This window comes from Rhinolophus sinicus, linkage group LG07 (genome assembly GCF_036562045.2).
Source record: "Rhinolophus sinicus isolate RSC01 linkage group LG07, ASM3656204v1, whole genome shotgun sequence".
Classification (NCBI taxonomy): domain Eukaryota; kingdom Metazoa; phylum Chordata; class Mammalia; order Chiroptera; family Rhinolophidae; genus Rhinolophus; species Rhinolophus sinicus.
In genome coordinates, this window is record NC_133757.1 from 33,289,396 (window position 1) to 33,316,913 (window position 27,518).

General features: G+C 39.9%; 1 protein-coding gene across 2 annotated transcripts in view; it reads left to right on the forward strand.

Moving 5' to 3' along the window:
- Positions 1 to 27,518, forward strand: part of ASAH2 (N-acylsphingosine amidohydrolase 2) — an 84,135-nt gene that overhangs the window by 12,818 nt on the left and 43,799 nt on the right. Inside the window, exons 1-8 of one of the 2 annotated variants that reach the window (XM_074339435.1) lie at positions 7,258 to 7,375; positions 7,661 to 7,776; positions 9,709 to 9,840; positions 12,929 to 13,131; positions 14,964 to 15,113; positions 21,161 to 21,337; positions 22,223 to 22,350; positions 23,534 to 23,611. In XM_074339435.1, coding sequence (XP_074195536.1) covers positions 9,714 to 9,840; positions 12,929 to 13,131; positions 14,964 to 15,113; positions 21,161 to 21,337; positions 22,223 to 22,350; positions 23,534 to 23,611 — 863 coding nt within the window. In that variant the 5' untranslated portion in view covers positions 7,258 to 7,375; positions 7,661 to 7,776; positions 9,709 to 9,713. Of the gene's footprint in view, positions 1 to 7,257; positions 7,376 to 7,660; positions 7,777 to 9,708; positions 9,841 to 12,928; positions 13,132 to 14,963; positions 15,114 to 21,160; positions 21,338 to 22,222; positions 22,351 to 23,533; positions 23,612 to 27,518 lie in introns of those variants that run through there. The other variant, XM_019738657.2, reaches the window with a different exon arrangement.

Genomic DNA, 27,518 nt, shown 5'->3' on the forward strand with positions numbered 1-27,518 from the left:
CTTCTTTCATGGACTTCCTGGGCTGGCCCCTTTGATCCCTGGGGAAGCCACTTACCTTGAGTGGGAACTCCCTACCCTAACCTTAGACCCTCAGGACCCAAACCGTGCTTTAGCTTTTGGTTCACACCAAAGCTTGGTCCTAACCGCCACACAGAGAGGAGCATCAGACAGACAACCTCTCTCATTTCACTGGCAGTACACTTTGAGCGCAGGTATTTCAGTTGCCACCTAACCCTTATGACCATCTTAAATCAGTGACAAACCCAGGACATTAAATCCTCCTGCAGGCATTATCTCTCCAGGAAGATTCATATGAGCAAGAATTTTTTTCTTTCCCCCCTGGATCTTAATTGGATTTTTCCTGGGAACCAGTCAGACAAATCACAACAAGAGCGAACATAAGAAATGAGGTGCATTCACTCTCCTGCATAGGGATGGTCTGATTCCTTTCTCCTTTTTGCTTTTTTGGCTAATCTAATGGGGATCCTCTGTGAATGTTTGCCCGTACATTTGCTCCAGACAGGGAAGAGAACAATTCTTAACAAGTAGTGTTCCTCCTCAGGCTTTGTTCTGCCCAGTACAAGAAAGACGACATGCTTTCATGTCAAGCTCCACTCAGTTTGTCTTTTCCCTCATTGGCTGGAGAGAACCTTGAGTCATGCTAGACTTTGATACAAGCAAGTTGCTTTCTGCTTCTCTTTGTTCTTTTCCATGTTCTATCCATGGACAGTGTGGTACTATTTCTACAGTGCATAGTTCAGGTGGGAGATGCTAAACATCTGAGATTTATGTAGAAGGGAAGAATTACATCAAAATATATTGTCACCCTGTCCCTGAAATAATAATAAATGAGACTGCAGCCTGTTTTTCCCCAATCTGCCTTCATAATCTTGTATGGCAAACAGGTCAAATTTGTCACTGCCAAATGCAATAATTTCTTATCTGTGCTTTTGGAAAAAGATAAATCATCAGAGAATAATTTCCAATGTGGTTCTGTAGACCCACATTGTTATCTGACAGTAGAAAAGTAGGGAAGTTTTGCAATTCCAATTTTTTTCTAAATGTTAAACCTTTGGATGTTTTGAAAACAGCAAAAGGCAATCTTTCTCCCCAAGGCTAAGTTTGTCAAACTCTAATAGGGAGAGCTTTAGAACCAAGCATGAGGAAAACACCAAGAAAAGAACTGCTATCAGGTTTAAAATGCATGTAACCTACAGCTCCTGAGCATCTACATTCAGCCTAATTAATATGATAACCATTCACAGGCTGTAGAGATAGCAAAGACCTTTTTAAAAAAATATTGTCTCTGTGAATCTTTCAGCCAGGTAGGTTTTTGTTAGTCTCCATTTTTCCAATAAGGAAAATGGAAGTCACTGAAAAGACAAGGAAAAAAAGCCTCAATCTTCAAATTCCCATTCCCAGTCCTTCCCATACCCTCAATGTCTTTCTTTATCCTTTTTGCCCTTTGTGTTTAAGGTAGAACTGGGATAAATTTGGGGAGAGAAGCTCTGTAGCCCTCCAGTCGTTTATCTATCTTGTCGTCTATTCTCTTTGTCCTTTTGACCTGAGAAAAGCAGGATTGTCAGTATTTCTGGGAACATGGGCTCTGTGAGTCCCAGAAAGAAGGAGAGCCCCAGTGTGCTTCTCTGTCACACACCATCTTCCTCCCATGCCCTGCCATCAAGGAGCTGGGACCGCCTTCATAGAATGAACTTGGGCTCCCACCTGCAGTGAAGCACATCCCCCTAAGCACATTCTCAGTCTCTACATATGACAGGTACTGAAGGGGTTTCATAAGAACCATTCTCTCCAGCTTGGTACAGAAGGGACTCTGTTCTCTCTTCTATTGCATGTGGTTTGAGGTCAAAATTCAACTGACCCAAGTGAAAAGATGATTCTATAAATAGGCAACTAATAATGGACTGCTTTGGGGTCAAAGGGATTTTTCAGTCCTTTGTAAAGCCCATGAGGTGGTAAGGTACCACTATCACTATGGCAGACCTGTGTACTTAAAACTGATTTCTTTTTGGACCTGATGAAAATTTGTTGCTCCAGACTGCTTATCACTTTTAGCATTAAAAATGTTTCCAGAGGCAGTTAGCCATACACAGTGTCCAATGATTAGAAAGCATCCCCTCTCTAAAGGGAGATTCAATGCTCACTTTTGTGAGATTTAGCTTGGCTGGGTTCTTATTAGCTTGGTGCAAAAGTAATTGCGGTTTTTGAATTATTTTTAACCATTTAAACCACAATTACTTTTGCACCAACCTGATAGTTGGAGATAACAGAATCCACTCCAGCTAGCTTAAGGGATAGAGGTAACTTGCCAAATCTTTCTGAAGGTTGAAGACAGAATTGAGTTTGAGCTTCTAGGAACAACTTGCCAACTTAAACTGTGGAACTGAGCTGCTAAGGGCGGGTGCTTTTATAATGGCCAGGGAGTGAGGAAGCAGCCACAGCATCTAGAGGCAGCCATCCAGCTGCCAGCAGAGTTATGCTGCCATGAGCCAAACCTGTAAAATGGATGTCCCAGGCCCTGCCTCTCTTCCCAAGTGGCTCTGTTCTGAAACAAAGTCTCACACTAGGGCATCTGAAAGGCAGAACCTAAAGTTTATCTGAATCTTTAGGCAAATGGGTCCAGCCTCTGCACACTAGATGGGTTTAGAAAGGGTGTTGGGTGAAGCACTTGACAACATCTGCCACAATGCTTTTAACCCACCTCTCTCCTGTCCTCTGGCATATTAAAGAACAAAGCCTATTCCACACCCATCTGTCCTTCTGATTGTTCATCATCCATCCATCTATTCATCCATCCATCAATCCAATGTTTACACTTTTGGTATTGTTTTACATATATACATGCATATATATATATATATATATATATATATATTTAATCTGTTTGTGAATTTGTCTAAAAAACGAATTATAAAAAAACAAACTCTAATCACAATACCATTACCACCCTAACATTTTAAACAATAATCCCTTAATATCATCAAAATCTAGTCAGTGTTCAAATTTTCTCAACTGTCTCATAATTTTTGAAAACAATTTGCTTGAATCAGGTTCCAATCAATGATGATTTGGGGCTTACAACATACAGTTGATTGCTACGTCTCTTCATCCTTTTTTAATCGACAGCTTTTTTCTCCTTTTTCTTCTCCTCCCCTTCCTGGCCACTCTCTCCTCCCCTTGCCCATGTTCTCCCCCTGCCTTTCTCTCTCCACTCTCTTCCTCCTGTTTCCCTTTTTCACCTCCCCTCCTCCCTCCTCCGCCTGGTCCTGCTCTTCCATCTTTCTCTCCCTCTCTCCCAATTGATTTGTTAAAGAACCTGTGTCATTTGTCTGACAGAGTCTCTCACAGTCTAGATTTTGCTTACTGTGTTGCCACATTGTCCTCAGTGGACAAGTTTAGAGGTTTTTGTATTTCCTATAGACAGGCACTGAGATCTAGAGGCTAATTCAATTTGGGTTTAAATTTTGGTAAGAATATTTGAGAGATGAGGTTGTGTAAATTATTCTGAGGTTTGCAATATCTGGGTGTCTGTCTTTTCGTGACATAAGCAGCTGGACATTGATGATCATGGCCTAGATCCCGCATTTCCTTAGGAGTTTGCAAAAGATGTAGATTCTATGTCTATTAGTCCATCCTCATTTATTAGCTGGATTATTTTGATAGTGTGAAACTGTCCTCATCAACTATGTGGCTTTCTCAAGATACCTTGATACAGGAAAAGCAGGTACATTCTTTTTTTTTTTTTTAATTTATTTTTTAAATTTATTGGGGTGACAATTGTTGGTAAAATTACATAGATTTCAGGTGTACAATTCTATATTACATCATCTATAAATCCCATTGTGTGTTCACCACCCAGAGTCAGTTCTCCTTCCATCACCATATATTTGATCCCCCTTACCCTCATCTCCCACCCCCCACACCCCTTACCCTCTGACAGGTACATTCTTGACACCTGATCCTCCTCCCCCTTTTTCCTCACCAGTTTTCATAAAAAACATATGAGTTTCCTAGCATCTTTTAGAGTTAATGAGATTTTCTTTTAAGTATAATTTTGATATCATGGATTTAAACGAATTGGATTTTTTTCAATCTGCTGCAGTTATTTCTTTAAGTTGACACTAAAATCGACTCATTTCTGGCTAGTGGGAACCTCTAGGTCTTTTTGATATAATTCTAGTCATCTCATTGACTTCCTTGATTTGTGGTATCAAAAAATGTTGCACGTTTAATTCATGTATTTCCTGCCCCATTCCCAGACCCAGCCATTTCTTCAAGAGTCTCTTGTTCCTTTTAGTAAGAAATAGTAGTTGAAGACCAAACAATCTGGGTGGTATATGAAATACTGTATGTTTTCAAAAATTAATTTTACATTCAATTATACCACGAATAAAGAATGAAAAAGGATTTGACCATAGAGCATATGAAATTCGCATCAAGCCTTTGAAGGCCACTACCCTGTAGGCATAAGTAAAATATTAAGGGATTTTGTGGTGTTAATGATTATTGGTTATGGTGTGGAGAGAACCATTCTTTTGCTTGCATAGTTTGTGGTTTCTCCCAGCTGCCTTTTACCTTGTGCTGAGTAGTTTCTTCCTCTGAAAGGATGTTAAGAGGAGAGGACATGGCTTTGCTCTATCACCTGTTAATGAGGAATGAACATGGACTTGCATATCCCTGGAGGCTGCCACGCCAGGGCCCAGGTCAAGGTGATGTGAATAGTAAGGGTTTGGTGAAAGGCAAGAGGTTTTGTCTAGGAATCTGGAGACTTGGGCTCACATCCTGGAATAACTATTGCTGGATCATGCTCATGTTTAATCGCCCTTTCCTGTGCCCATTCCCTCATCTGTAAAATGGGTAGAGTATGTGTGCATCAATGAGCATCTCGGGGTGGGGAGTAAAGGACAGGCATCATTATCTTAGCTAACAGGAATTATCATAGAAATAAAATATATGTACAAGTTAAAATGTGTGCTATGATTATATCTTTACTTTGCTCCGAGGTAGTCTTATTTCTGGCTACAGGAGCCAGCTGTTTTGATGGGCACCAGAAGTCCCCTTGACTTACCATCTTTCCTCTACTGGCTCTGCCATAGTGCTTGGTATCTCTTTGAGTTGTACCCTCTTAGTATTCAGGTATGGGTCTTCTGATGTTGTCTGCGAGAAATGATATAGTATGCCATTATCATCTACTAACACCCTGGTTAAAATGACCGTATCTGACTAGATTGTGGGTCACCCAGCAGGTCTCAGAGTAAATGAATATGATATGTCTCCTTATGGAGAGGAAGATGGCTGGAGAGGTCTGGAAGAGACCACAAGGGCAATTTAGAGGCCATTCCACTGTAAGGGGCAAGGGTGGGAGAAAGAAATCTGATGGCAGGTCACTAGTGGTAGCTGTTGTTTTTACCTGCCTTGATTTATTGTGGAAAACTACCCTTCCTTCTTTAGATGTGGTTTTGTTGGGACTTTTTAAAAATTATATCTTCAGGGAAAGGATAAGTATATGATCTGAGTTTGGCCAGCCAGATGCTGTGTTTCAGGAATTGAAATAGAAGAGCACAAACACCTAACATCATTGGAAGGCATCCATCTCAATGGCAATGCCCCAAAGAGATTGTTCATTAGATCCTGCCACCTAGATCTGCAGAGCTGCCCTGGTCTCGGGCCTTCCTGAGCCTGAGTCTTCAACCTCTTACGCTGGTTTCCAGTGAATTCATTTCTCTTTCTTTTTCCCTCTGCCTTAAGTTAGCTTGATTTGGCATCCGTTGCTCAATACCAAGGATTCTAACATAAGCACACACAAAAAACCTTGTTTAATACCACAGTTTCACCTGTTCCCTTCTGTAGTAGCAGAGAGGTAGCAAAAATGTGTTATTACGTTCTCTATCTGAAGTCACTTATATCTCTAATTTTTAAATATATGAATATATTTGGCTCAATTCAGAAAAGAATGAAAACGAATATCATAAAGAAATACCACTTTTTCACCTGTCAGAGTGGCAAGGGTCAAAGAGCCTGAGATATCCTGTGAGTGTAGGTATGTGGAACAAAGTCTGATGCACACTGGCCTGCCCCCTCTAGGGGACTATTTACAAATACTGATACAGAATTCTAAATGCACTCACCTTTGACCCTGCATTTTTGCTTCTAGGAATTTACACTACAGATATACCATAAAAGCAAATAGTACAGTGCCATTAACAAGAATGAGACCATTTCATAGTTACATTCTCCATTATACGTTAAGTGAAGAAAAGCAGAATTGTGCTCGTTGTGTCAAAAATACGCAGGAATATATATAGAATCATTTTGGAAAGGTTCACTAAAAGTGGGTCACAGTTGCCTCTAGAATAGGAACGTAGTGGCTGGGAATTAGGGTAGCAGGGAGGGAGCGATTCACTCTATTGTATTCTTGAATTGAGTGTTGCCGCACAAGTATTTTCATAATAATGCTAACGAAAGGAAGGAGGGATGGACCTTAGCGTCTGGTCTCTCTAAAAACTCTGTGAGGTATTAAGTGGCCTATGTTGTCTTCAAACCACTTGGGTTTACTAGGAAAAAAGGAGAGTTTGGGCCTATTTCTTACTCTCTTTGACTCTTGTGGGTTATTGTTTAACTTCATGCTGTTATATACTACATATAGAGGGTGCCAAAAAAATGCATAGGTATTGTAAGACAGGAAAACTGTATTAAAGTTGTAATACTCAATGTATACTGATAACAAAAGAGGAATACAAGTCACGTTTGACTTCTGCAATTACAAGAGGTCCTCAAAGTGGTTACCATCAGCGTCCAGGCACTTCTGATTATGGCGAACTACTGCTTGAGCAGCGTTGACCCAAGTGTCCACTTGTATACATTTTTTGGGCACCCCCGGTATTCTCCAAGAAGAAGTAAAATTTTTATTTTCCCTATTTCAAAAGTGTTACATGGCTATAACAGAAAATAACAAGAGTCAAAAAATGAAAACAAAACCCACCCATAATCTTACCATCAGGTAATTACTTCTTGCCATTTTCTTTTCTTACAGTCTCCATGATCACACCTATGTAAGTAATGTGTACTTTACACAAATGGATTCATGATGCTTTTTAAACTTAAAATAATATTTAGTAATTTTTTCATGTTGAGTTTCTTTCCTTCAATATGATTTTAATAGTTGTGCCGCATTGCTGCCCTGTTGTATATTCATTCTTCACATTCTTAGCTAATTTAAACTTTTGCATTCTTTTTAGACATGAGAATCTAAAAATTGAAAACACTTTTCTGTTCTGAAATCTGTTTAACTATTGCCCAATGGGACCTGGAGCCCACCCTAATGTCCTGGTTGAGAGACCAATGGAAAATAAAGCAGGTGCTTTTTTTTTTGGTGTGTGTGTATGTGTTTGTGTGTGTCCCAGTTTGTAGACATTGCATAGAACTTGTCATGCTGGAGGAGCTGTATAAAAGCTGAAATGACCTTTAGTCCAGCAGGCCTTCTGTAACTTCTACCTCAGTGTCAGGCTGTTCCAGGGGAGAGTTTTCATATAATAAGCCTTTTGTTATCAATACACTTTAATCTCATCCTTGTACCAAGCCCACAAAGATAATGAGAACTCTAACTCTCTTGGACATCAGTGTGAAAATCTTTCCTCCCTAGGTTTCAGGAAGCGCTGAGAAGTCTTAGCTGAGCAACGTGCAAGGGGACAGAAAACAAGATTCTGGACCATCATTTGCTTTACTGGATGCAAAAATTCTTTTGAGAGGTTGAATCTGGTAAGAATGCCTGCATTTTCTTGGAGAAGTGGGGAGGGGTCTTGAGTCATCCATTGCTTCAGAGATCTTGATGAAACCCTAAACCTTCACCTATTTTTCTTTTTTCTTTCTTCCTTTCCCCTCCCTCCCTCCCTCCCTTCCTTTCTTTCTTTCTTTCATTCTTTTTTTTTTTTTTTTTTCTAAGACAAGGAAGATTTATTAAAGTAAGAGAAGGGTTGGTTGGGAAGAGTCTATCTGGAAACTACTGCAAACTACTGCCTCACCCCTTTTTCTTAGCTTTGGAAACCCGTTTTGCCAAACTTGCTTTTCACTTTCACAGTCTTGAGAAACAGGGACCTAAGCATAGTAAAGATGTGGCAAGTAGCTGGCCTGCTATTGTGTCATTAGAGCCTCATCATTGACTTTGCAGGATTATGCTAAATTAAGTGGGAACCATTAGAAAATGTAGAATCCTTTAAAGTGTAATTATTGGTTCAGCTCTCCAAGGTTCAATTGACTTCTGAAGGCAGACATTTGCCTTAACTTTCAAATTCAGATTTTAATCATTGATGAGAAATAAATAGTGCTCATGTATTCAAGAAGAATTGTAATATGTTGGCAGTAATTCTGGCAATGAAATAGAGTAGTGAGACACATGAGGTATATCACTGAAATCTGAGTCAGAGGTGGAAACTCTAATGTTAAATCAAGGGCCACTGTTGACTTGTATAAGGGGCCAATAGTGGTAATCAGTTCAGCAGAGCAAAACTAGCAAAAAAAAGAGTTTGATTTTGTACCATGTCTGTTTGTCACACAGGCTCCTACCATGTGGCCACATTTACATTTTGAGCACTTACTACATTCCATGGAACAAATAAGTTATTACTTGTATCATGTCCTCTTATTTTTATAAAAACTTTATGAGATAGGCACTAAAATTATTATCATCATGTTCCTATGTACAAATGGGGAAACGGAGGCTAATCGTTGGGGATTTTCCAAGTTGCAGTGAATGGCAGAAATGAGATTTAAATTCTGGAGTCAGACTTCAGAATCCATGTTTTAATTACCATATCATACTTTCTCCTTCTACATTGTATGGATTTTTAGCTTCTATAGTCCCAGTGAGTCCCAATGATGAATCCTTCTCCTAAAATATCTTAAGGAATCTATAAGGACTTTTTCTGCTTTGTAGAACACAGGGATTATCTTTATCCTTATCGTTATTCCTAATCCTCATCCTTTGATACACAGTTAGCAAAATACGTGGGATCTTCTGGTTACTGAAGAGGGAAATTTTTCTAATACCTGGCTTGAGGCTAGAGATGCCAACCCCCTTTTCCATGTCATTTGCGCATCAGTAGTAATTGAAAGTTAGAACATAGAGTTTAAAGGCCAAAGGTATGGGTTTCACCTCCATGTGGACAAGATAATTTTGCTTTGTCCATGACCACAGATTACAGCCCTCACTCCAGCCAGCCTTCTCACAAGTAGTATGAGCCGTGTGAGTGGATTAGTCATCCCTGTTGACAGAAGTACACCAACCCAGACCCATGTAGAGAGCCAAAGCAGCATCATCACCCTAAATGAAAGCAGAAATGATGTAGTCAAGGAATGCAAATAGATTTTAGCTTAGCTGCCAATGCCAAATGATGAGTGATGGCTGCCAGGATGAGCACTGCGCTGAGAAGGATTTGGAAACCCCATTTAAACTTATCAAAGCTGCTGTGATTGATTGGTCTTGTCTGCTACAGGTTTGGGATATGGTACTAGTGGCAAATGTGCTCTGTACTTGCTGGTATAGTCGATTCATGTGAAAGGGCTAAGACATCATAACCTTGGGTAGCTTGAAACATATGCATTTTAATTTGTGATTCTGTCTTTTTCTGCCTGTCCCATATTTCTTCCTCCATTTTTCTCACTCTCTCTCTGTTTTTCGTTTTTTTGTTTTAGGAGAAATGGCCAAACAAACCTTCTCCACATTAGAGACCTTTCTGATTTTCCTCCTTTTGATGATGACTGCGATCACGGTGGCCCTTCTCAGCCTCTTGTTTATCACCACTGGGACCATTGAAAATCACAAAGGCAAGTGTCATGGGCTCTCTTGGATGCTGTTCCTAGGCCCATAGGAAATTTCTTTTTTTCTTTTTTCTTTTTTTAAAAGATTTTATTGGGGAAGGGGAAAGGACTTTATTGGGGAACAGTGTGTACTTCCAGTATTTTTTTCCATGTCAAGTTGTTGTCCTTTCAATCTTAGTTGTGGAGGGCGCAGCTCAGCTCCGTGTCTAGTTTCCGTTGCTAGTTGCAGGGGGCGCAGCCCACCATCCCTTGCGGGACTCGAGGAATCAAACTGGCAACCTTGTGGTTGAGAGCCTGTGCTCCAACCAACTGAGCCATCTGGGAGGCAGCTCATCTCAAGGTGCCGTGTTCAACCTTAGTTGCAGGGGGTAGAATGCACCATCCCTTGCGGGACTGAGGAGTTGAACTGGCAACCTTGTGGTTGAGAGCCCACTGGCCCATGTGGGAATCGAACCGGCAGCCTTCGGAGTTAGAAGCACGGAGCTCCAACCGCCTGAGCCACCGGGCTGAGCCCATAGGAAATTTCTTGATTACTGGGGACACTAAGGCAAGAAAGAGTCTCTGCTGATAATGCTGATAACAGGACAATTCAATAGGTACTTAATCTGCCTGGGATAGCCACCTAACCTTTACATTAATTGCTCTTTCTGCATTGATAGCAATTTTTATGAAGTTTACCTTTGCCCCCAGAGTTGACAGCATCTCACATGCATTTTTTTGTCTCTCACTTTTCCACTGATCTAAGCACAGTTCAGGATTCTTCAAGGCTCAGGATTGTGAGCTTCTGCCCTGAGCCTCCTCTCTTTCTCTTTGTCTTTTTTTGGCATCATCTTCTTATGGGGGCCAAAGGAGAATGAAAAACCCAGTGAATATCAATTAGTCTTTAGAAAGCCTTAGAGAAAAGAGTCTTGAATTCAAATCATTACAAGGGCCAATCAAGTTCTGTAAGTGAGGTGGAGTGGGGGGGTGAACCTGGGTGGGGCAGCTGAGATTTTGGTGAAGAGGGTCTACAGTCCTTCCATAGTGCCAGCTGTTTGTGGTTATGATAGCATATGGACCCAGACCGCGCGAGTTTTCCAGAGATGCTAGAAATTGGGATGTTTAAACACCTCTTAATTTTTTTTTTTAATGTTAAAAATGAATTTCGTTTTTGAAAACTATAAGAAGCCTCTACTTTGGTGTTAGGTTGTATACCTGTTAAATGAATAGAGAAGACAGTGGAGATTGAGTGCTTTAACCAAAGTAAAGGGAGGGCTGGTCTCAGGCCAAGTGGAGAAGGAGACAGCATTTTTTTTTTTCACCTCAGTTTTCTCTTTTGTGGCCTTTTTTCTTTTCCAGTGTATTCTCTGCCATGTCCCTGTGCTTTGAATTTTCTGTAAACACAGAGGACCAGAGATCCTCTGTGCCAGTGGGCAGAGCAGGGTATTGGACTGCTAGAAATAAAAGGATCTATAGGGCATACTTAGTTTTAGCTCTTAAAATGAGAGAATCCAGAGGTTGAGAGAGGTTATCAGTAATTACGTAACGCCCGTTGTTTATTGAAGGGTCACTATGTGGCAAGCACTGCAGTCAGGAGTCTACATAATTCTCTCATTTAATTCTCATAAAATGTCTGTGAAGGTAGGTGCTAGTCTTAGTGCCATTTTACAGATGTGCAGCTGAGACTCTGAGATTCCGAAGAGCTTACCCTGGGCTATGTGACTAGGTTTTGCTTTGGTTGGCATCATGTTCCTACATTGGTTATCAGTGAGGTACTAGCAAAGGTGCATGCTTCCTTCCTTGCAATACTTGATGCCTTGTTGAAAATGTGAGCTTGGGGATGAGAACACATGGATTCTAACTCCATCTGGAATGTAGTTGAAAGATTATCAGGTTCTGACTTGGAGGATCTGGTTTGGGCACCTGGGTATTCATATGCTTTCCATGAAATCTTAGTTAAGTGACTTCTCTGGGCTTTCGTATTCTCATATGTAAAACTGAAGCTACTAGGTGAGGTGACCACTAAGTGTTTTTGAGCTCCATAATCCCAGAATTCGTTAGTTGTTAATCTCTTGCCTAAGTACTTTCTCACCACGAATCCCTGTGACACTGCTGCCTTGGCCACCCCTGACTGTTGTCTGCAGTGGAAACAAACAAACAAATAAAATGTATATGTAAGATGTTTAAATATGTAAATAAAACCAAAGCTATAAGCCAGCCATTGCTCTAAATTTTTAATATGCATTAACATATTTGTTGTTCAAAACAACTCTAGGAGATAGGGTATTATTATCATTTTATGGATGAGGAAATTGGGGTGAAGCAGCCTAAATGATTTTTCTGCTAGTATAGTAATTGGTAAATTCAGTTTTCCAACCCAGATTGTTTGTTTCTGGCACCTATCCTCTGAATCAATACCTCCCTGCTATTTGTGTAATATATAAATACATACACACACACCCACACACACATGTATGGTGATATCAGAATCACTAACAAAAGAAGAACAGTGTCAACAAATGTATAATGACCTAGGATGTGTTAAGAATAAAAATCTTTTTAAAAAAGAATAAAAGTCTTGAGAAGATTGACGGGGATCAGAGCAGGGTAGAGGCAGCTGGGACTAGAAATGAAGGGTTGAGCTGGATTTGAGTCTGATGAAAATGAACCAGCTCGGAAGTGGGTAGTGGAGACTGGTTGGTGGAGCAGAAAGGGGTAAGGACGATAGAGAGAAGGGTAGAAATAAATACCCAGAGGTTGGATTTAGTAGGTTGTGTGCCAGGAACCTGGCATCTGATTTACTGGGCTGGTGCAGACATGCAGGGTGAGTGAATGAAGGGAAACCGGTTTGACAAGGAATGGCTTGTGATAAGGAGCTGAACGACATTTGATGGAGGCCTGATTGTTCGGCTGAAACATCTCCAGCTCAAGAAAATGATCCTCCTGAAGACTGATATAAAACAAGTTCCTGAGATAATTATCATCCTATATCTTACATATAAGAGAGTATACAAAGATTTTTTTTCCATGGGAACCTGAACCTATGTGTTCTAATTCACGCTGACAAATAAGTAGGCTGAATTATTGTTTCTCAAATATCTTCTTCTCTTTTTAGATTCAGGTTTGCCAGCTACCCAGGGCCCCACAGTCACCAAGGGGACTAGTACCGCAATGACTAGTACCCCAGTGACTAGTACCCCAGTAACTAGTACCCCAGTGACTAGTACCCCGGCGCCTACTCTGTTTACGAACTTCACTGGCTACCATATTGGTGTTGGGCGAGCTGACTGCACAGGACAAGTAGCAGATATCAACTTGGTAGGTAAATCATGGGCTCCTCAAAGAGGCTGTGAAACAAAAATTTTTATTATTTTTCATTATGCATTTATTCCTGATTATTGCATCATCATCTTCTCACTTTTCTATTCACTTTACTGCTGTCTAAAACTATGAATATTGTGTTATGAGGAAGAAAGGAACTTTCAGTCAACCACAGCTCTCTTGTAAAGACTGGTGGCTGTTTTTTATGAAGTGACTGTGCTGTTGTCTGCAGTGGAAACAAACAAACAAGTAAAATGTATATGTAAGATGTTTAAATATGTAAATAAAACTAAAGCTGTCATCCAGCCATTGCTCTAAATTTTTAACATGCATTAACATATTTATTGTTCAAACAACTCTAGGAGATAGGGTTGTGCAGGTACCACAAATGACGGAAGTAGGCCAGTGAAAGATGATGCATATCTAGTGAGCCCTCAATTTGGGGACAGGAGGACTATGGTACAACTAGAAAGGGCACAGCTCTAGCTGATTGTTGCCTGTAATAATGTGGACTCAGGGTTGCTGTATATGACAGTTTTTTCAAGAGAAACCAGAAAAATCTCTGGATTGAAGATTTGAGGATTTAAATCTCTCAACTAGAAAATGTAGGCAACTCTAGTAGTTAAAACAGGAAACCTAACGTGGGCCAACACAATGTAAGCCAAGTAAAACCCTTCAATGTTTTATGTATGGCCTCTTGGCTGCTACTTCTTGGCTTTGATGGCAGTCATACCATTTATATCGACCCTTCCCTGGGAAACCAGAGCATGCGATTGTCTGATGGGTTTGTCTCCCTCCTACCAAATAATCTTTAGATTCTAGGAATTACAATTGACCCTTGAGCAATGTGAGGGTTAGGGGTCCTGACTCCCCCGCAGTCCAAAATCCACGTGTAACTTTTGATTCCCCTAAGACTTAACTATAGTCGGCACTTCACATCCACAGATTTATCAAAACAGTATTTTTGATCTGTGGTTGGAAATGTGAAAATACTATTTTTGATCACTATTTTCGATCCACAGTTGATTGAATCTGTGGTCGTAAAACCTGTGGATGGGAAAGGCTGACTGTATTTATTGAAAAAAAAAATCCATGTATAAGTGGACTCGCACAGTTCAAACCTGAATTGTTCAAGGGCCAACTATCTTCCCTGCTGTCTGTTTTGAAGAGCAACTCTGGAATGTGAACTTTCAATAAAGACTCACATGAGCAAGCAGTAGAGGGAGCATTCTGAAGACGTGGGTATACTTTAAGGGTGAGAGAGGGGCTTGGAATAGGTGTATTTGTTCTGATTTGCCTTAGGGAGGGACAACGTAGGAAAAGCCAGGGTGAAGTACTTTCAGTAAAGATTACTTATTCATAAAGAAACCATTTTCTTCAGAAAAAAAAGAGGGGCGGCATACATCAACAATCAAAATGAGGGAGCCTTCAATCTTCAGGATGTTTCTGGGCAAAGCGGATGTCAGGGGAACTATTTTATTGTGTAGTACCTTAGCGGGAGAAAAGGTTTTGTTTCAAAGAACTGAGAAGCACCGAAAGGTCTAGTGTAGTGATGAAGTTCTGAGCCAGATCAGCTCTTTCCTCAACCATAGCTCAGCTTCTGCCATGCTGATCATGACTTTGCCTTTACATGTTTCTACCAAAAAGAGTGAAACCTCTTTTATGATGTTGGCTTTACTCTTGAAAACACGTATCTCATTCAAGGCTATGGTGTCACCAGCATTGTTTGTCTTTGTCTTTCCTAAGCAGTCTCTACTTCAATGGTTGAGCCTGCTTTCTGGCAGCAGTGGTGTGAGACAGAGTGGTTCTGATTCTCTCTTCCTCTTTAGATGGGCTACGGCAAAAAGGGCCAGAACGCACGGGGCCTTCTTACCAGGTTGTTCAGTCGTGCTTTCGTCCTGGCAGAACCCGATGGGTCAAATCGAATGGTGTTTGTCAGCATCGACATAGGGATGGTATCCCAACGAATGAGGCTGGAGGTAAGAAATTCACGTGAGAAAGAAATGACATGATTGAAAAGAAAATTCTCTGGGTAATTGTGACTGTAACTAAGCCCTCCGCGTTTCTCATACAGTAAGTTTCTACTACCCTCCACGTTATAAGCTCTTGCCAATATAGCAGACATTCATATGAGGTGAACAGCCTCATTTTTCCATTCTAAGGCATCTTAGTCAAAATTTTCTTTCAATTCTGCTGGTGGCTTATCATCATTACTAATGCTAATTTTCTTGTAGCTTATTATGTTCCAGGTGACTTTCAAATCCATTCTTTCATTTAGTCTTCTTCCTTGTTAGAATTCTGAGAGTGCCAATTAATCAGTAACCCTTCCCTGAAGTTTTTAGACAATTGAGAATAGATGCAAGGAACCAGATGAGAATTAAAATGCAACACTGAAATGAGGTTGGCCATAAATTGTTGAAGATGGGTAATAGCCCATGGGGGTTTCATTATATGACACTGATGATTTTTTGTATGTGTTTGAAATTTTCCATAATAAAAATTAAAAAGAATATGTCAGCTGTCTTAATCTTTAAACTGTATTGTAGAATATGGCAGGCTCTTTTATGATTTTCTCTAAATTTAGATCTTGTTACTCACCTGTGGGTCAAGTTGAGCTTAGCAGAAAGGTGCATAGATGGGGTGGGTGTCCTGGGCTACCTGATACTTGTAAGGGAGAGAGAGAGAGAGAGAGAGAGAGAGAGAGAGAGAGAGAGAGAGAGAGAGAGAGAGAGAGAGAGAGAGAGAGAGAGAGGAGAGAGAGAGAGAGAGATGGGGAAGGGAGAAATAGAGTGATAGATATGGACTTCCAAGTCTATCTCTCTAAGCCAATTCCTAGGCCCCGACCTAGTTATATTTTCTGCATAGGATCAGGTCACAGAAAGAGAATATGCTTCCTTAATGTCTTCTTGCATATTCATGAATGTGGAAAAGAAAAGAGATGAGTACACAGAACAGTGACCATTAAATGTCCATCAGTCAGTGTCATGTTCTATCAATAATTTCACCTTTTAAACACTTTGGAAATAGATATTTTCAAAGTGGAAGTGACACTTGAATGGGCAGAATTTTAAATGTTATACTCCACTGTATGCATGGACCAGTGAGAAGGGTGACATGAGGGCTTAAAAGTATTTCTCCAATCTCACTTGCTCTTCGAGAGTGGAATGGAAGACTCTTCCATTTATGAAAAATGAGGAGCTGGGGAGGAAGTATTTTCCTCACCCGTACACTACAGCAAAACTGATGTGGGTCTATTGTGATCTCCATTTTATGGATAAGGAAACTGAGTCATAAAGAAGGTGATTGACTTTTCCAAATTTACACAATTAGCAAATGGTAAAGCTTGGTTCTGAACACATGTATACCTGGTCCGAGAGCCCACATTCTTAAAAGTGACATTTTTCTATTATCTTGGAGGAAAAATAAATGCATTGATAACCTACTTTGCCAGTCATTTCAGGGGACACACAGCTAAGCGAGTTATAATCCATGTCCCCTATGAGCTCACTACATAGCTGGGGGGTAGGAGAAAGGACTGTAACAGAAATGTGCAAGTAACTATAATTCGCTGAAATAAAAGCATAGTGGTGAATTAGTTATCTATTACTGAGTAACAAACAGTCCCAAAGTATAGTGACTTCAAACAACAAGCATTCATTACCTCACACATTCTGTGGGTCAAGAACTCAAGCCTGGTTTAGCTAGGCAGTTCTGGCTTAGGTTATCTGGAAATCAAGATATTGGCAAAGACGGCAGTCATCTGAAGGCGTGACTGGGGCTGGAAGATCCACTTCCAAGAAGATTCACCCATATGGCTGTTGGCAGAAGTCCTCATTTCTCCACTGTTCATATCCTTGTGACAGAGCAGCTGGCTTCCCTCAGAGTGAGAAACTCAGGAGAAGGAGCAGGGAAGAAGCCACAGTACCTTTCCTAACTCAGGCTCAGAAGTCGCACACCATCACTTTCACCCTGTTCTATTCATTGGAAACAAATCACTAAGCCTATTTCACACTCAGGGAGAACAAAGCTAAGCTTTACTTCTTAAAGGCAGGAGTATCAAAGGAGTATAAAATCCACACAGTATTTTAAAACCACCACATGGGGATTCAGGGAATGGAAATTTTCAAAGTGGAAGTGACACTTGGATGGGCAGAATTTTACGTGATTAACATTGGGAAGGAGAGCTATCAAATGGAGGGGACAGCATGAACACAGAAGAAGCACAAGGGAGGAATGCAGACGCTTCTCTCAAGGGACAGAGATTAGTTCTATTAGGACACACCTAGGCATGTAATTGGAGATGTACCTGGAAAGTGTGTTGGTCATAATTGTAGAGGTCCTGGCATGTTAGATTGTTTTTAATTCTGTAGGTGATGGGGATTCTTAGAAAACTTTTGAGTTAGAATGATTAATTAGACAGTGACATTTGAGGTGGTTTGCAATAGACTAGAACTAGAGGTGAGGACACAAATTGGCAGATTCTTTAAATTAACATTACTCCATTGGTGAGAGTTCAGTTGGAAAACACTAATCACACTAGGCATTTCAAACAGGGGAGTTTTGGAGGGTGTTGGACAGCTGAAAGAGCCAGAAAGGACAGCTAGGGTTGCAGGAAGGATTTTAACTTTGCCTGGCAGTTTCCCCTATGTTATGTGAGCCTGGCACAAAAATCCTAAACCAGTAGGGTAGCAGTGAGACTACATGGTGGTAAGAGGTCAAATTAAATGCTAATAAGATTTGAGGATGAATAGACATAAGAACTAACACTTAACATAGTTTCCATGATAAGTCAGGCACTGTTCTATATATATAATTAATATACATATTTATACATTAATTAACTTAATCCTCCAAATGACTGTATGAGGGATGTAATATTATTATGTCATTTGACAGATTGGGAAACCGAGAGGATCAAGTAACTTGTCCAAGTTTACTCAGTTAAGACTGTCAGAGCTGGGATTCAATCATAGGCATCTTGGTGGCAAGAGCTCATGTCCATTACTACTGCACTATACTGTTTTCCTGAGGAATCAAAGATGGTTCTGATTGGGAAATGGTGGTGTCATTAATAGAAATAGGAGAGTCAAAAGGTAGACTTTGGGGGTGGAGTGTGGAAGAGAGAAGGGTTTGATTTGTTGGGTTGTAGTTAATAGTGGGCACCATTTAACCGTCTCGTCCTAGTTTTGCTTCCTCACGCAACCTGAGACCCAGCAGGAAGGCCTTTAAATGAACCCACTTAGTGATCCCAAGGGAAGGTGTGAAAAATAAATGTAGCTAAACAAGTACCGTTAAGCTTACTTGTAACACCTGGTTTTAAGCAGGTTCTCAGTCTCAGATTTAAGATTGATAAAATTTCCAGCATGGAATAAAGATTAAGGATGATCTCTGAGCAGTGAGGCAGGGCAAGAAAACAGAATTACTTTCCAAATCTCTCTGTCATATTCCCAAGAGTGTCAGTCATAGGAAATGAAATGGAAACAGAAGACAAAGAAGTGAGCTGTAGACATTAATGTAAATTCTTTGCTCTATATTAAAATACCCCTCTTTTCATGAAGTAGAAAACATGCTATTTATAATGGCTATTTGCAGGCATTGGTATTAGATGATTGAGTTTTTAATTTATATTTCTCTTGTTTTCCCTGGAAGTCCCATGTTTCTAATTTTAAATTAGAGACAGCAGTTTAGTATAAAATTTCTGTGAGCTGTTGAGAATCCTTTTCTTTTGTTTTAAAATTGAATATTCATAATTTCTCTCTTTTTAAGGCCTTGCTTCTTGAATAAGCCTGAATAAATAGACTTAATTCTAAAATCCTAACACTATAATTTTTTATGAATAAAAATGGGGTAAGGTTAGGGGAGCTTAAAAGTTGACCCACCATTCTTTTTTTCACTACCTTCTGGTTTGGGCTACAGAATTGTAAGAATATTAGCCTTTGACCTTAGTTAAGCTTTCATGGTTTCCCTTCATTGACTGTTCCCCCATCTCCTTACAGATATGTCTTCTCCATGAGTTCAGTAGCTACTGTGTGGAAGAATATGTAAGAGTGATGAAAAGTTGGGGCTGGAGTTAGGATCAAACAGAAGGAATATGGAAACTTATTGAGGTGGAGAATGTGGGTTACTTTGTCAGAACGATGTTACTCAGATTATATCATGTTCCCTTTCCACAGTTGCTTGGTGTCACAAGATTGCTTCAGCACATGGACTTGATTATTAAGTCCACGTGCTGTTAAGCTGGTTATTAAATTTTTGGTACCTCGAAATTGACTATGGTGGAAGTATTCATACCGTAGAAATTGGCAAACAATACAAAGGAGGGCTTTCTTTTTTCTTCAAAGAGACAGTTTATCAGCATACCACTGCCTATGCCATGCTCAAGGCAGATAGCACTGCTAATCAAAAAAGTCACTCTTTTTCGTTAAGCCCAGATTTGGATTCAGAATCCATCTGAACACACTACTCCTGAGAGCAACTACCATTAATAGGACTGAGTGCATGACAGAAAGAGTATTTGTCATCTGTGCCATAAATGAGCCTTTATCATTGCTCCTAGTATTAGGTGACAATATATTACATTGAGGAAAGCTGGCTTGGGTTTGACGCTTTTGCTGATTTTAATGATTTTTGACATAAAAATGTCAAAGTGTCTTTCACAAAGAAGCGCAATGATACCAAATTTCAGATTGCCGCTGATTACAGCATAATCAGAAACAGGTACTCAGCAACATCACTAATTTTCTTTCTGTTGTTTCCTTGATGTGTATGTATCACACAAAGATAATAATCATGCATTTGGATGTGCATTGAGTAATTAATTCAATGAACATTTACTGAGTCTCTTTGTGTTATTCATGTATTGCTGTACAACGAGCCTCTCCAGAAAGCTCAGTGACAGAAGGCAACAATAATCCTGTATCACTACTCAGGATTTCTGTGGGTCAGGAAAGCCGGAGAGGCTGGGTTGGGTAATTCTAACTTATGTTAGAACAGAAGTCACGTATCATTACTTCTGTGTCATGAGGTTGAACTCAGTATGGGCTGGGCTGCAGTTGTTTGAAGGCTTGACTGAGGCTTCTCGCCCACGTGACTAACAACTTAGTGCTGACAAGATGGTTCCTTTCCACATGGGCCTCTCCACAGGATTGCTGGGGTGTCCTTAGGTCATAGTGCTGGCTTTTCTGAGACCAGTAAGTGTAATGATCTGTGGCAGGGAATATTGAGTTCTTCATTTTCGGAAGTTAGGCAGTTGAGTAAAGAGGCCTTTGCACTGTCTGTTCACTGTTCCAGGATGCTTTCCCCCCAGGTATTGAGTGACCAGCTTGCTCTCTTCATTTAAACCTCTGGTGAAAGGTAAAATCTTTGGAAAGGTCTTTCCTCACTAACACCCATCATGCTCTTTTTCTTTACTCAGCAATATTTTGCTTCATAGCATTTATCACTATATAATATTACATGTTTATTTGCTTATTATTTTCCTCCCTCATTAGAATAAAAACTTCTCAGTGTAGGAACTTCATATATTCCTAATGCTTAGAAGAGTGCCCGAATATTAATGCTCTGCGTGGAATGATGAATGGGTAAGAGCACTGGATCTTATAGTTGGAGGGACTTGGATCTGGATTCAGGCTGTGTCATTAGATCAGTAGGCAAATCACTTCTGTGCACCTCAATGTTCTCAGCTAAAAGATAGGGTTAAAAATATCTCTTGGGGTTGTTACAAGGCTTTTGAATGACATAATGTGTGCAATTCCTGGCATTGTGCGTGCTTGCACTTTGCAAGAATCTATAAAATGTTAGCTATTGCAATTGTTGTTGTTACTATGATGATACGCTCAAGCTATCTCTACTATATAAACTATTTATCTACTATAGATATACTGTGATGATACATATGGTGAAGGGCCACTTGACAGGAATGTCATTGATATGGATCGGTGATTAGATTAATCAGAGCCTTTTCTCACGCGAAACTCCTATGTTATTCCTCTTCTTAGTCCAGTTTTTTTTTCTTTCTTTCTTGAAGGTCCTGAAGAGACTTCAGAGTAAATATGGCTCCCTGTACAGAAGAGACAATGTTATCCTGAGTGGCATTCACACACACTCAGGGCCAGCAGGATTTTTCCAGTACACTGTATTTGTAATTGCCAGTGAAGGATTTAGCAATCGGACTTTTGAGCACATGGTCACTGGTATCATGAAGGTAGGCAAAGAACCCCAGAGGCAGCTGTTCTTTACCACGGCTCGTAGTGTTTTAGGAGTGGCTTCGTGTGCTCTTGAGACGGTCCCTGTAGGGTCTTGGTCTGAGCACAGTCTTACCACCTACCTCTCGTTTCCCTTCCTGACTCACTGGTAGCTTCCAGTCCTGAGCTGTGGGCTGTTAAGCTTGAGGCACTGACTGATTGGGAGAGGAGGGTGCTACGCAGGAAGCCTCATGCAGTCATCTAAAGAGACAACACATTTTGTATGTAACCCTTTTAAATTGCAGGGCTCCACATGGTCTGTGCTCTGCACAAAGTCACATGAAAAGAAACCCGTCAAGGAACCAAAAGTAATTACAAACATTCCAACCTTCCCGTATTAAGGATACAATTTGTTTTGTAAACTTTTGTTTTAGAATATGTATGTTGATGTGTATTAAGTTATGATGAAAACTGTGTTGCCTACTGTGCTTCTCAAAGTTTGAAAAAGTCTGCCTTAGAAGGTGCTGGGATGGAGCGCATAGGAAGGGTGGAAATACCTACATATTAACAAATTCTGTCCCAGTGTTGTAAGAGTCAAGTCTTCCATTCCAGCCATCTGAAATGGCAGATCGCGCCTGACTCAGCAGTCCTGAGGGCCTCAGGTGCTAATCGCACTGTGCTTCTCTATACATAGCACTTTCTCTGTCTCAACCTTGAAGGTCATGTCTGCTTACCTCCAGAATGACACACATCAGCCAGACCTGGGGTTCTCCAGCTTTCATCCCATAGTGGGAACAGGTTGGAGGCAAAGGACATTGTCCAAGGGTCTCTTCTGTGTATATTTACTAAGTCACTATCCCACCAGGATTTCAAACTTTACAACTCTTTTTGTTTTTAACCCACAGAGCATTGAGGTAGCGCACACAAATTTGAAACCAGGCAAACTCTTTATCAATAAAGGAAACGTGGATGGTGCACAGATCAACCGAAGCCCCTTTTCCTACCTTCAGAATCCACAGTCAGAGAGAGCAAGGTGAGGGGGAATTATCAAAATGTAATCATGTTTCCTTTAGGAAACGGCTATAGAATCTAAGACCAGAGTTGTTATTTGACTATGGTAAGATCCTAAAAAAAAAAGGTATTAAAACTAAAATAATTTAAAGACATGTTTATAATCTAAGACATGTTTATTTTTTTTATTAAATATGTGTTTATTTTTATTTTTAAGTAATAAAAAATTAACATTGAAACACACACGAACCTGTGAATGTATCTTCCTACTTTGAGGGCTGTGGGAGTCAGTGTGAATATTTGAAGGACTCAGGCTTTGGAATCTGATACAATTGTGGTCTCATCTTAGCTTTATCACTTCCTAGTTGTGTGACCTTTAGGATGTGTATGTTGATGATAATACGTGATTTACTTATCTTAATTTATTGGCTCCCAGTTTCTTCATCTGTAAAATAGAGATAAAATTGTGCATAACAAGTATTTGTTAAATTAATGAATAGCTCTCTTTATTATGTTATTTAGAAATAATCATCTTAGTCCAGAAGAATGTGGTGAGAGAGAGGAGATAAAAGAATAATAATAAAAAAAAAAACTGGAATGAAAAAGAAAAAATAAACCTAGAATAATTGAATGGAACAACTAAGAGAGATGACTATTTTGTTTTTTTGGGTTTTTTTTAAGTGATGAGCCGAGTAAAATAGTATCTCAGTTCAACCTGACTACTTGACATTTTACATTTGTCTGCATATTGTTCAATAGCTTTCAAGAGTTGATTTTTAGAAAACATAATCTGATGTCCCTTGAAAGAACATAAAAACACACTTTAAATTGCAGGTCATGAATGTTTTTGATTTTGCATATTCCCTGCTATTTTTAAGAGAGTCCATTAAAATTTGATCTGAGTAGAAACTTCAAAGAGAGATCCTTTTTCTAAGAAATACGTGTTATGTAATATTGCATATATTACATAAAAATTAGGTCAGCTAGCTCACCTAATGCCCTTCACTCCAATCACAGCTGCAAACCATTTCTTTAGCTGAGGAAGGAGGTCCAGGATGCAATTTGCAGGACAACAGTACATCAGGGAGCCCCGCTTACTGAGAGGCGTGTTGGATTTTGTTTCTGTGCCAACGTCTATTGTTTGTCATACATGGGGGCTAGGCTCTAACATAAAACTGACCAAATTTCTTTATTTTGGTGACTAGGTATTCTTCAAATACAGACAAGGAAATGACTGTCTTGAAAATGGTAGATTTGAATGGAGATGAACTGGGCCTTATCAGGTATTCTACTATTAACTTTAAAAAAAAAAAAATTCTGTCTGGATAACTTTCCTTAATTCCAAGGGTGGGGGTGGGGAAAAGACTAGAATAGTGGCAGTAGAGGCTGAGAATAAATTGAGTTAAGAGTCCAGACACATCTGAGTTCCCTCCAGCCATGGGCTCTAGGACCAAGGAGCTCAGCCTCTCAGACTTTAGTTCCTCACCTATAAAACAAGGCTAATAAAGGGATTATGTTAATATAAAGGAGGGATCTGGGTGAAAAAGTTCAGCACAGCATCTGGCATAGGATATAAAGACAAAAAATGTTAGCGCAGACAACTAGATCAAGATCTGATATGTGTAACTTCTATGATGGTGAACAATTATCTCTTGGTAAAATGAAAAAAACAATCTGATCAACCAGGCAAATGAATATGAATTTGAGATTATTTACCTGTGTTTTCCTAATTAGTTTTGAAAGCAGAACTGAGGCCACTTAAAGGAAGCAGATGAGTTAAAATTATAGCATGGCACTGATTTTAGCATCTTTTTATACATAAGAAAACATGCGGAGTTTGTTTTCTTTGAAAAGAAGGCATTGGCATTCACATGTGATTTTCGTTGCTGCAATTGGCCTGACTGGGAATTGACTGGGTGGGTAACAATACGAGACACCTTTATGTGTGGAGCTCCAAATGATGCAGAAATGCCCTAAGGAAGTAGATAAATAGCCCCTGAGTGCTGGAGTCAAATGTCTTGGGTTCACTCTGGGCTCTCATCCTTCTTAGTTCTGTTACTTTGGCTAAGTTACATAGCTGCTCTGTGTCTCAGTTTTCTTCCTTCCAGAACTAAAGGACAAAGTGAGTCCTTAGACTGTTGATAATAAGTGTTAGTAAAGGTGGTGAGGTTCTGCCAGGTAGAATTATGAAACACCTAAGTGAAATGTTCTATATGAGTAAAAGGAACAGTAAATTGAAAGGAATGAGGGGTGAAGAGAAACATTGAGGCTGTGACCCCCCCAGTGCAGATACTAGGGTTAGCTGGGTGGAAAACAGCATGGTGGTGAGGCATTCAGGTTTGAGGTGTAGGTTTTAGGACTTGGATTCAAATCCCAGCCCTGCCAGTTAACCCTGAGGCCGGTGGAAAGTAACTTATCTACATATACCTCAACTATTCTATTTGAAAATGGGAACAATAATAACTCATAGGGTGGTTTGAAGATTAAATGAGATTGTACATCCAAATCTCTAGGTCTGTGTCTGACATAGAAAAAAGCTTTAATAATGTAGTTAAAAGATAAGAAGTAGAGTAATATTATACCTCTTGTAAAAACTCCATTATTGGCATATCGGAGAACTTGAAATTGGTAGCATTAGAGTTACTTGTTTGGGTTTAAAGTAAGGACACTAAAAACTCCTCGGTAAACTTTATTATATGGGTTGATATAATACGACTGATTCTCCTATTATGAGAAATTCATCTACTGATTAGTTGCCACCTGGCTTTTAGCTCAATAAACTTTCCTAAATGTTAGGCATGAAAATGTGTACTTGCAGTATTTATGATGAATAAGGCACACATCCCTATCTTCAAGGGTCTTATAGGCTAGTGGGATGATTAGGACAGGAGGCAGACAGACAGACAAGTCATCATAACATAAGTCAGATGCCCATCAGTGCTGTCACCTGGGCATAAATAAATGTGGGAATTTGGAGGAGGGAGCACCACGTTTTACTTGGGAGCATTTGGAAAGCTTTGAAGAGAAAAAGACATTTCAATTGGCCTTGGAATTTCTCATGGAGTCATGAAATAACACTGAGTTATGAGGTCAGACAGAGTCAGGGAGTGGGTGGACAGGTAAGCTAGCTCTAGACTGTGGAGCACATTAGTGGGGAATGTTGTTAGGAGATAGTCAGGATAATAGTGTGTATCTGTGAATAGTTGGATGGAGTATCCCAAATTTATTGAGAGAAGAAAGTGGCTTTTCCCTTACAGTTTCTACCTAAGTCTTGGCTGAATGACTGAGACTATTTATGATACCCTTTTATTAGTTTCTGAATCATTTAACAATGCCAACAGATAACAATGCTATCCTTTTGCCCAGATGTTCTTTGCTTCTTCACATAGAGCTATATAACTTATCTAGAAGTCCTAGGGTCAACTGTCAAGGTTATAACAACACTTTTCCATCTGCTGTGCTTAATACTCTGCAATAACTTGCCGTTGTTTCTGTAGCCACCATATGTTATCTTTAACGTAAAGGCACTTGCAGTTTCCTCTCTTGCATAGTGATAATTGCTCTTTGAATGCATTGAAAGTGATCCAAAACATAAAGTCAAACCTGGGCTCCTAAGTAACTCAGCCACCACAGGTCGGTGCCTGTTATGAGGCGGAATCCCAATGTGGGATTCCAGGAATTTGGAAGCACAGAATCTCAGATTTGCAGAGCACAGAGATCACCAGTTCAGACTTCAGCTAAGGCCTCAAAAAGTGAGGTGACCTGCCCAATGTCACAACCGAGACTATTTTCTTCACACTGAAAGCCATAGTGAAGTTCATAATGCATTCCTTCCTATTTTCATGTTTGTTTCCATTTCTTCACTCAGCAAAGTCTGCACTCGGCACGTACTATGTGCCATACAACACTTTCCAGTCCTTAGAATGATGCATTCCCTGGCCTTGAATTAAGGAATCAAATACTTTGGAATCAAATACCTGTGTCTGTGCTCCTGAGCAAATCCCTTAAACGCTCTGAGACTCAGTTTCCAGATTGATCAAGTATGGATGTAACATTTCTCTACACACAGATCATTCATTTATTCATTCAATATTGTGGAATTCATGTGTCATGAAGTAAGTTGCTACTATGGATACACTGACAAGCAAAAACAGAGGTAGTTGCTACCCTTATAGAACTTACAATCTACTGGTGGAGATAAAATGCATTCATGTATTAATATCAATACATGTGTAATTATAATTGGATTAAGTGCTAAGACAGGAAGGTATGTAGAGCTATCTTAAAGGGATTTGACTTGGTCAGGGAGACTGGGAAAGCCTTCTCTGAAGAAGTGACAATGGGGCTGAAACCTGAAGGAAGGGTAGGAGTTAACTGGCAAAATGGAAGGTAGACTAGTACTTTAATACAGAAGAATAAGCGTGTGCAAATGTCCTGTGGCTCATTTGAGGAACTGATAGAAGATCTGTGTGGTTGGAGTGCAGAAGACATTGGGATAGAGTTTTGTGAGATAAAGTTAAAGATAGAAATTAGGTACCATGATAAAGATTTTGGTCTTTATACCAAAGGGAATGGAAAATCACTCAAGTGTTTTAGGCTGGAGCTGGGAGTTGGAGGCTCTTGAAGGGTTAGGATGTGTGCAGCCTTGAGAAATGAAGTAGAATTATGTGTATGAAACTATTCCATAGACTATTAAGTCCTCTACAAATGTGAGGCCACTGTTTGCTCCAGTTATCTATGTAAGGAAAATATTTTTATCTTTTTGCCTGCTGTTACCTTATGCAGAAACAGTAAATGATTCTCTCCAGATGTGGAGAACATGTTTAGAATGTTCTGAATTCTGAATTAGAATGTAAGCTGTGTGGTATTCACAAAATTCACTTTGAGAGACTCTGAAAGACCCCCTTAAAGAGCAGTCTGTCATCCAGTGGAGAAGATGACACTGAGTCTTGAGAGATCCTGATGTAATATGACACAACGTGTATGAAGAAACTAGAAGAAAGAAAACAAAGAGGTTGTAAATCTCTGCACTAAAAGGAAAATCATACAGGCAGATAATCTGAATGGTAGCTCTGAAGGGTGGAGAACCACTTCTCATGCAGTCACCCTGTTCAAGCAGCTCTGGGAGCGGCTCATTTCCTCAAGTATGGTGCAACAGCACAGTCTCACTTCTCTTGCTTTTGTCTATCT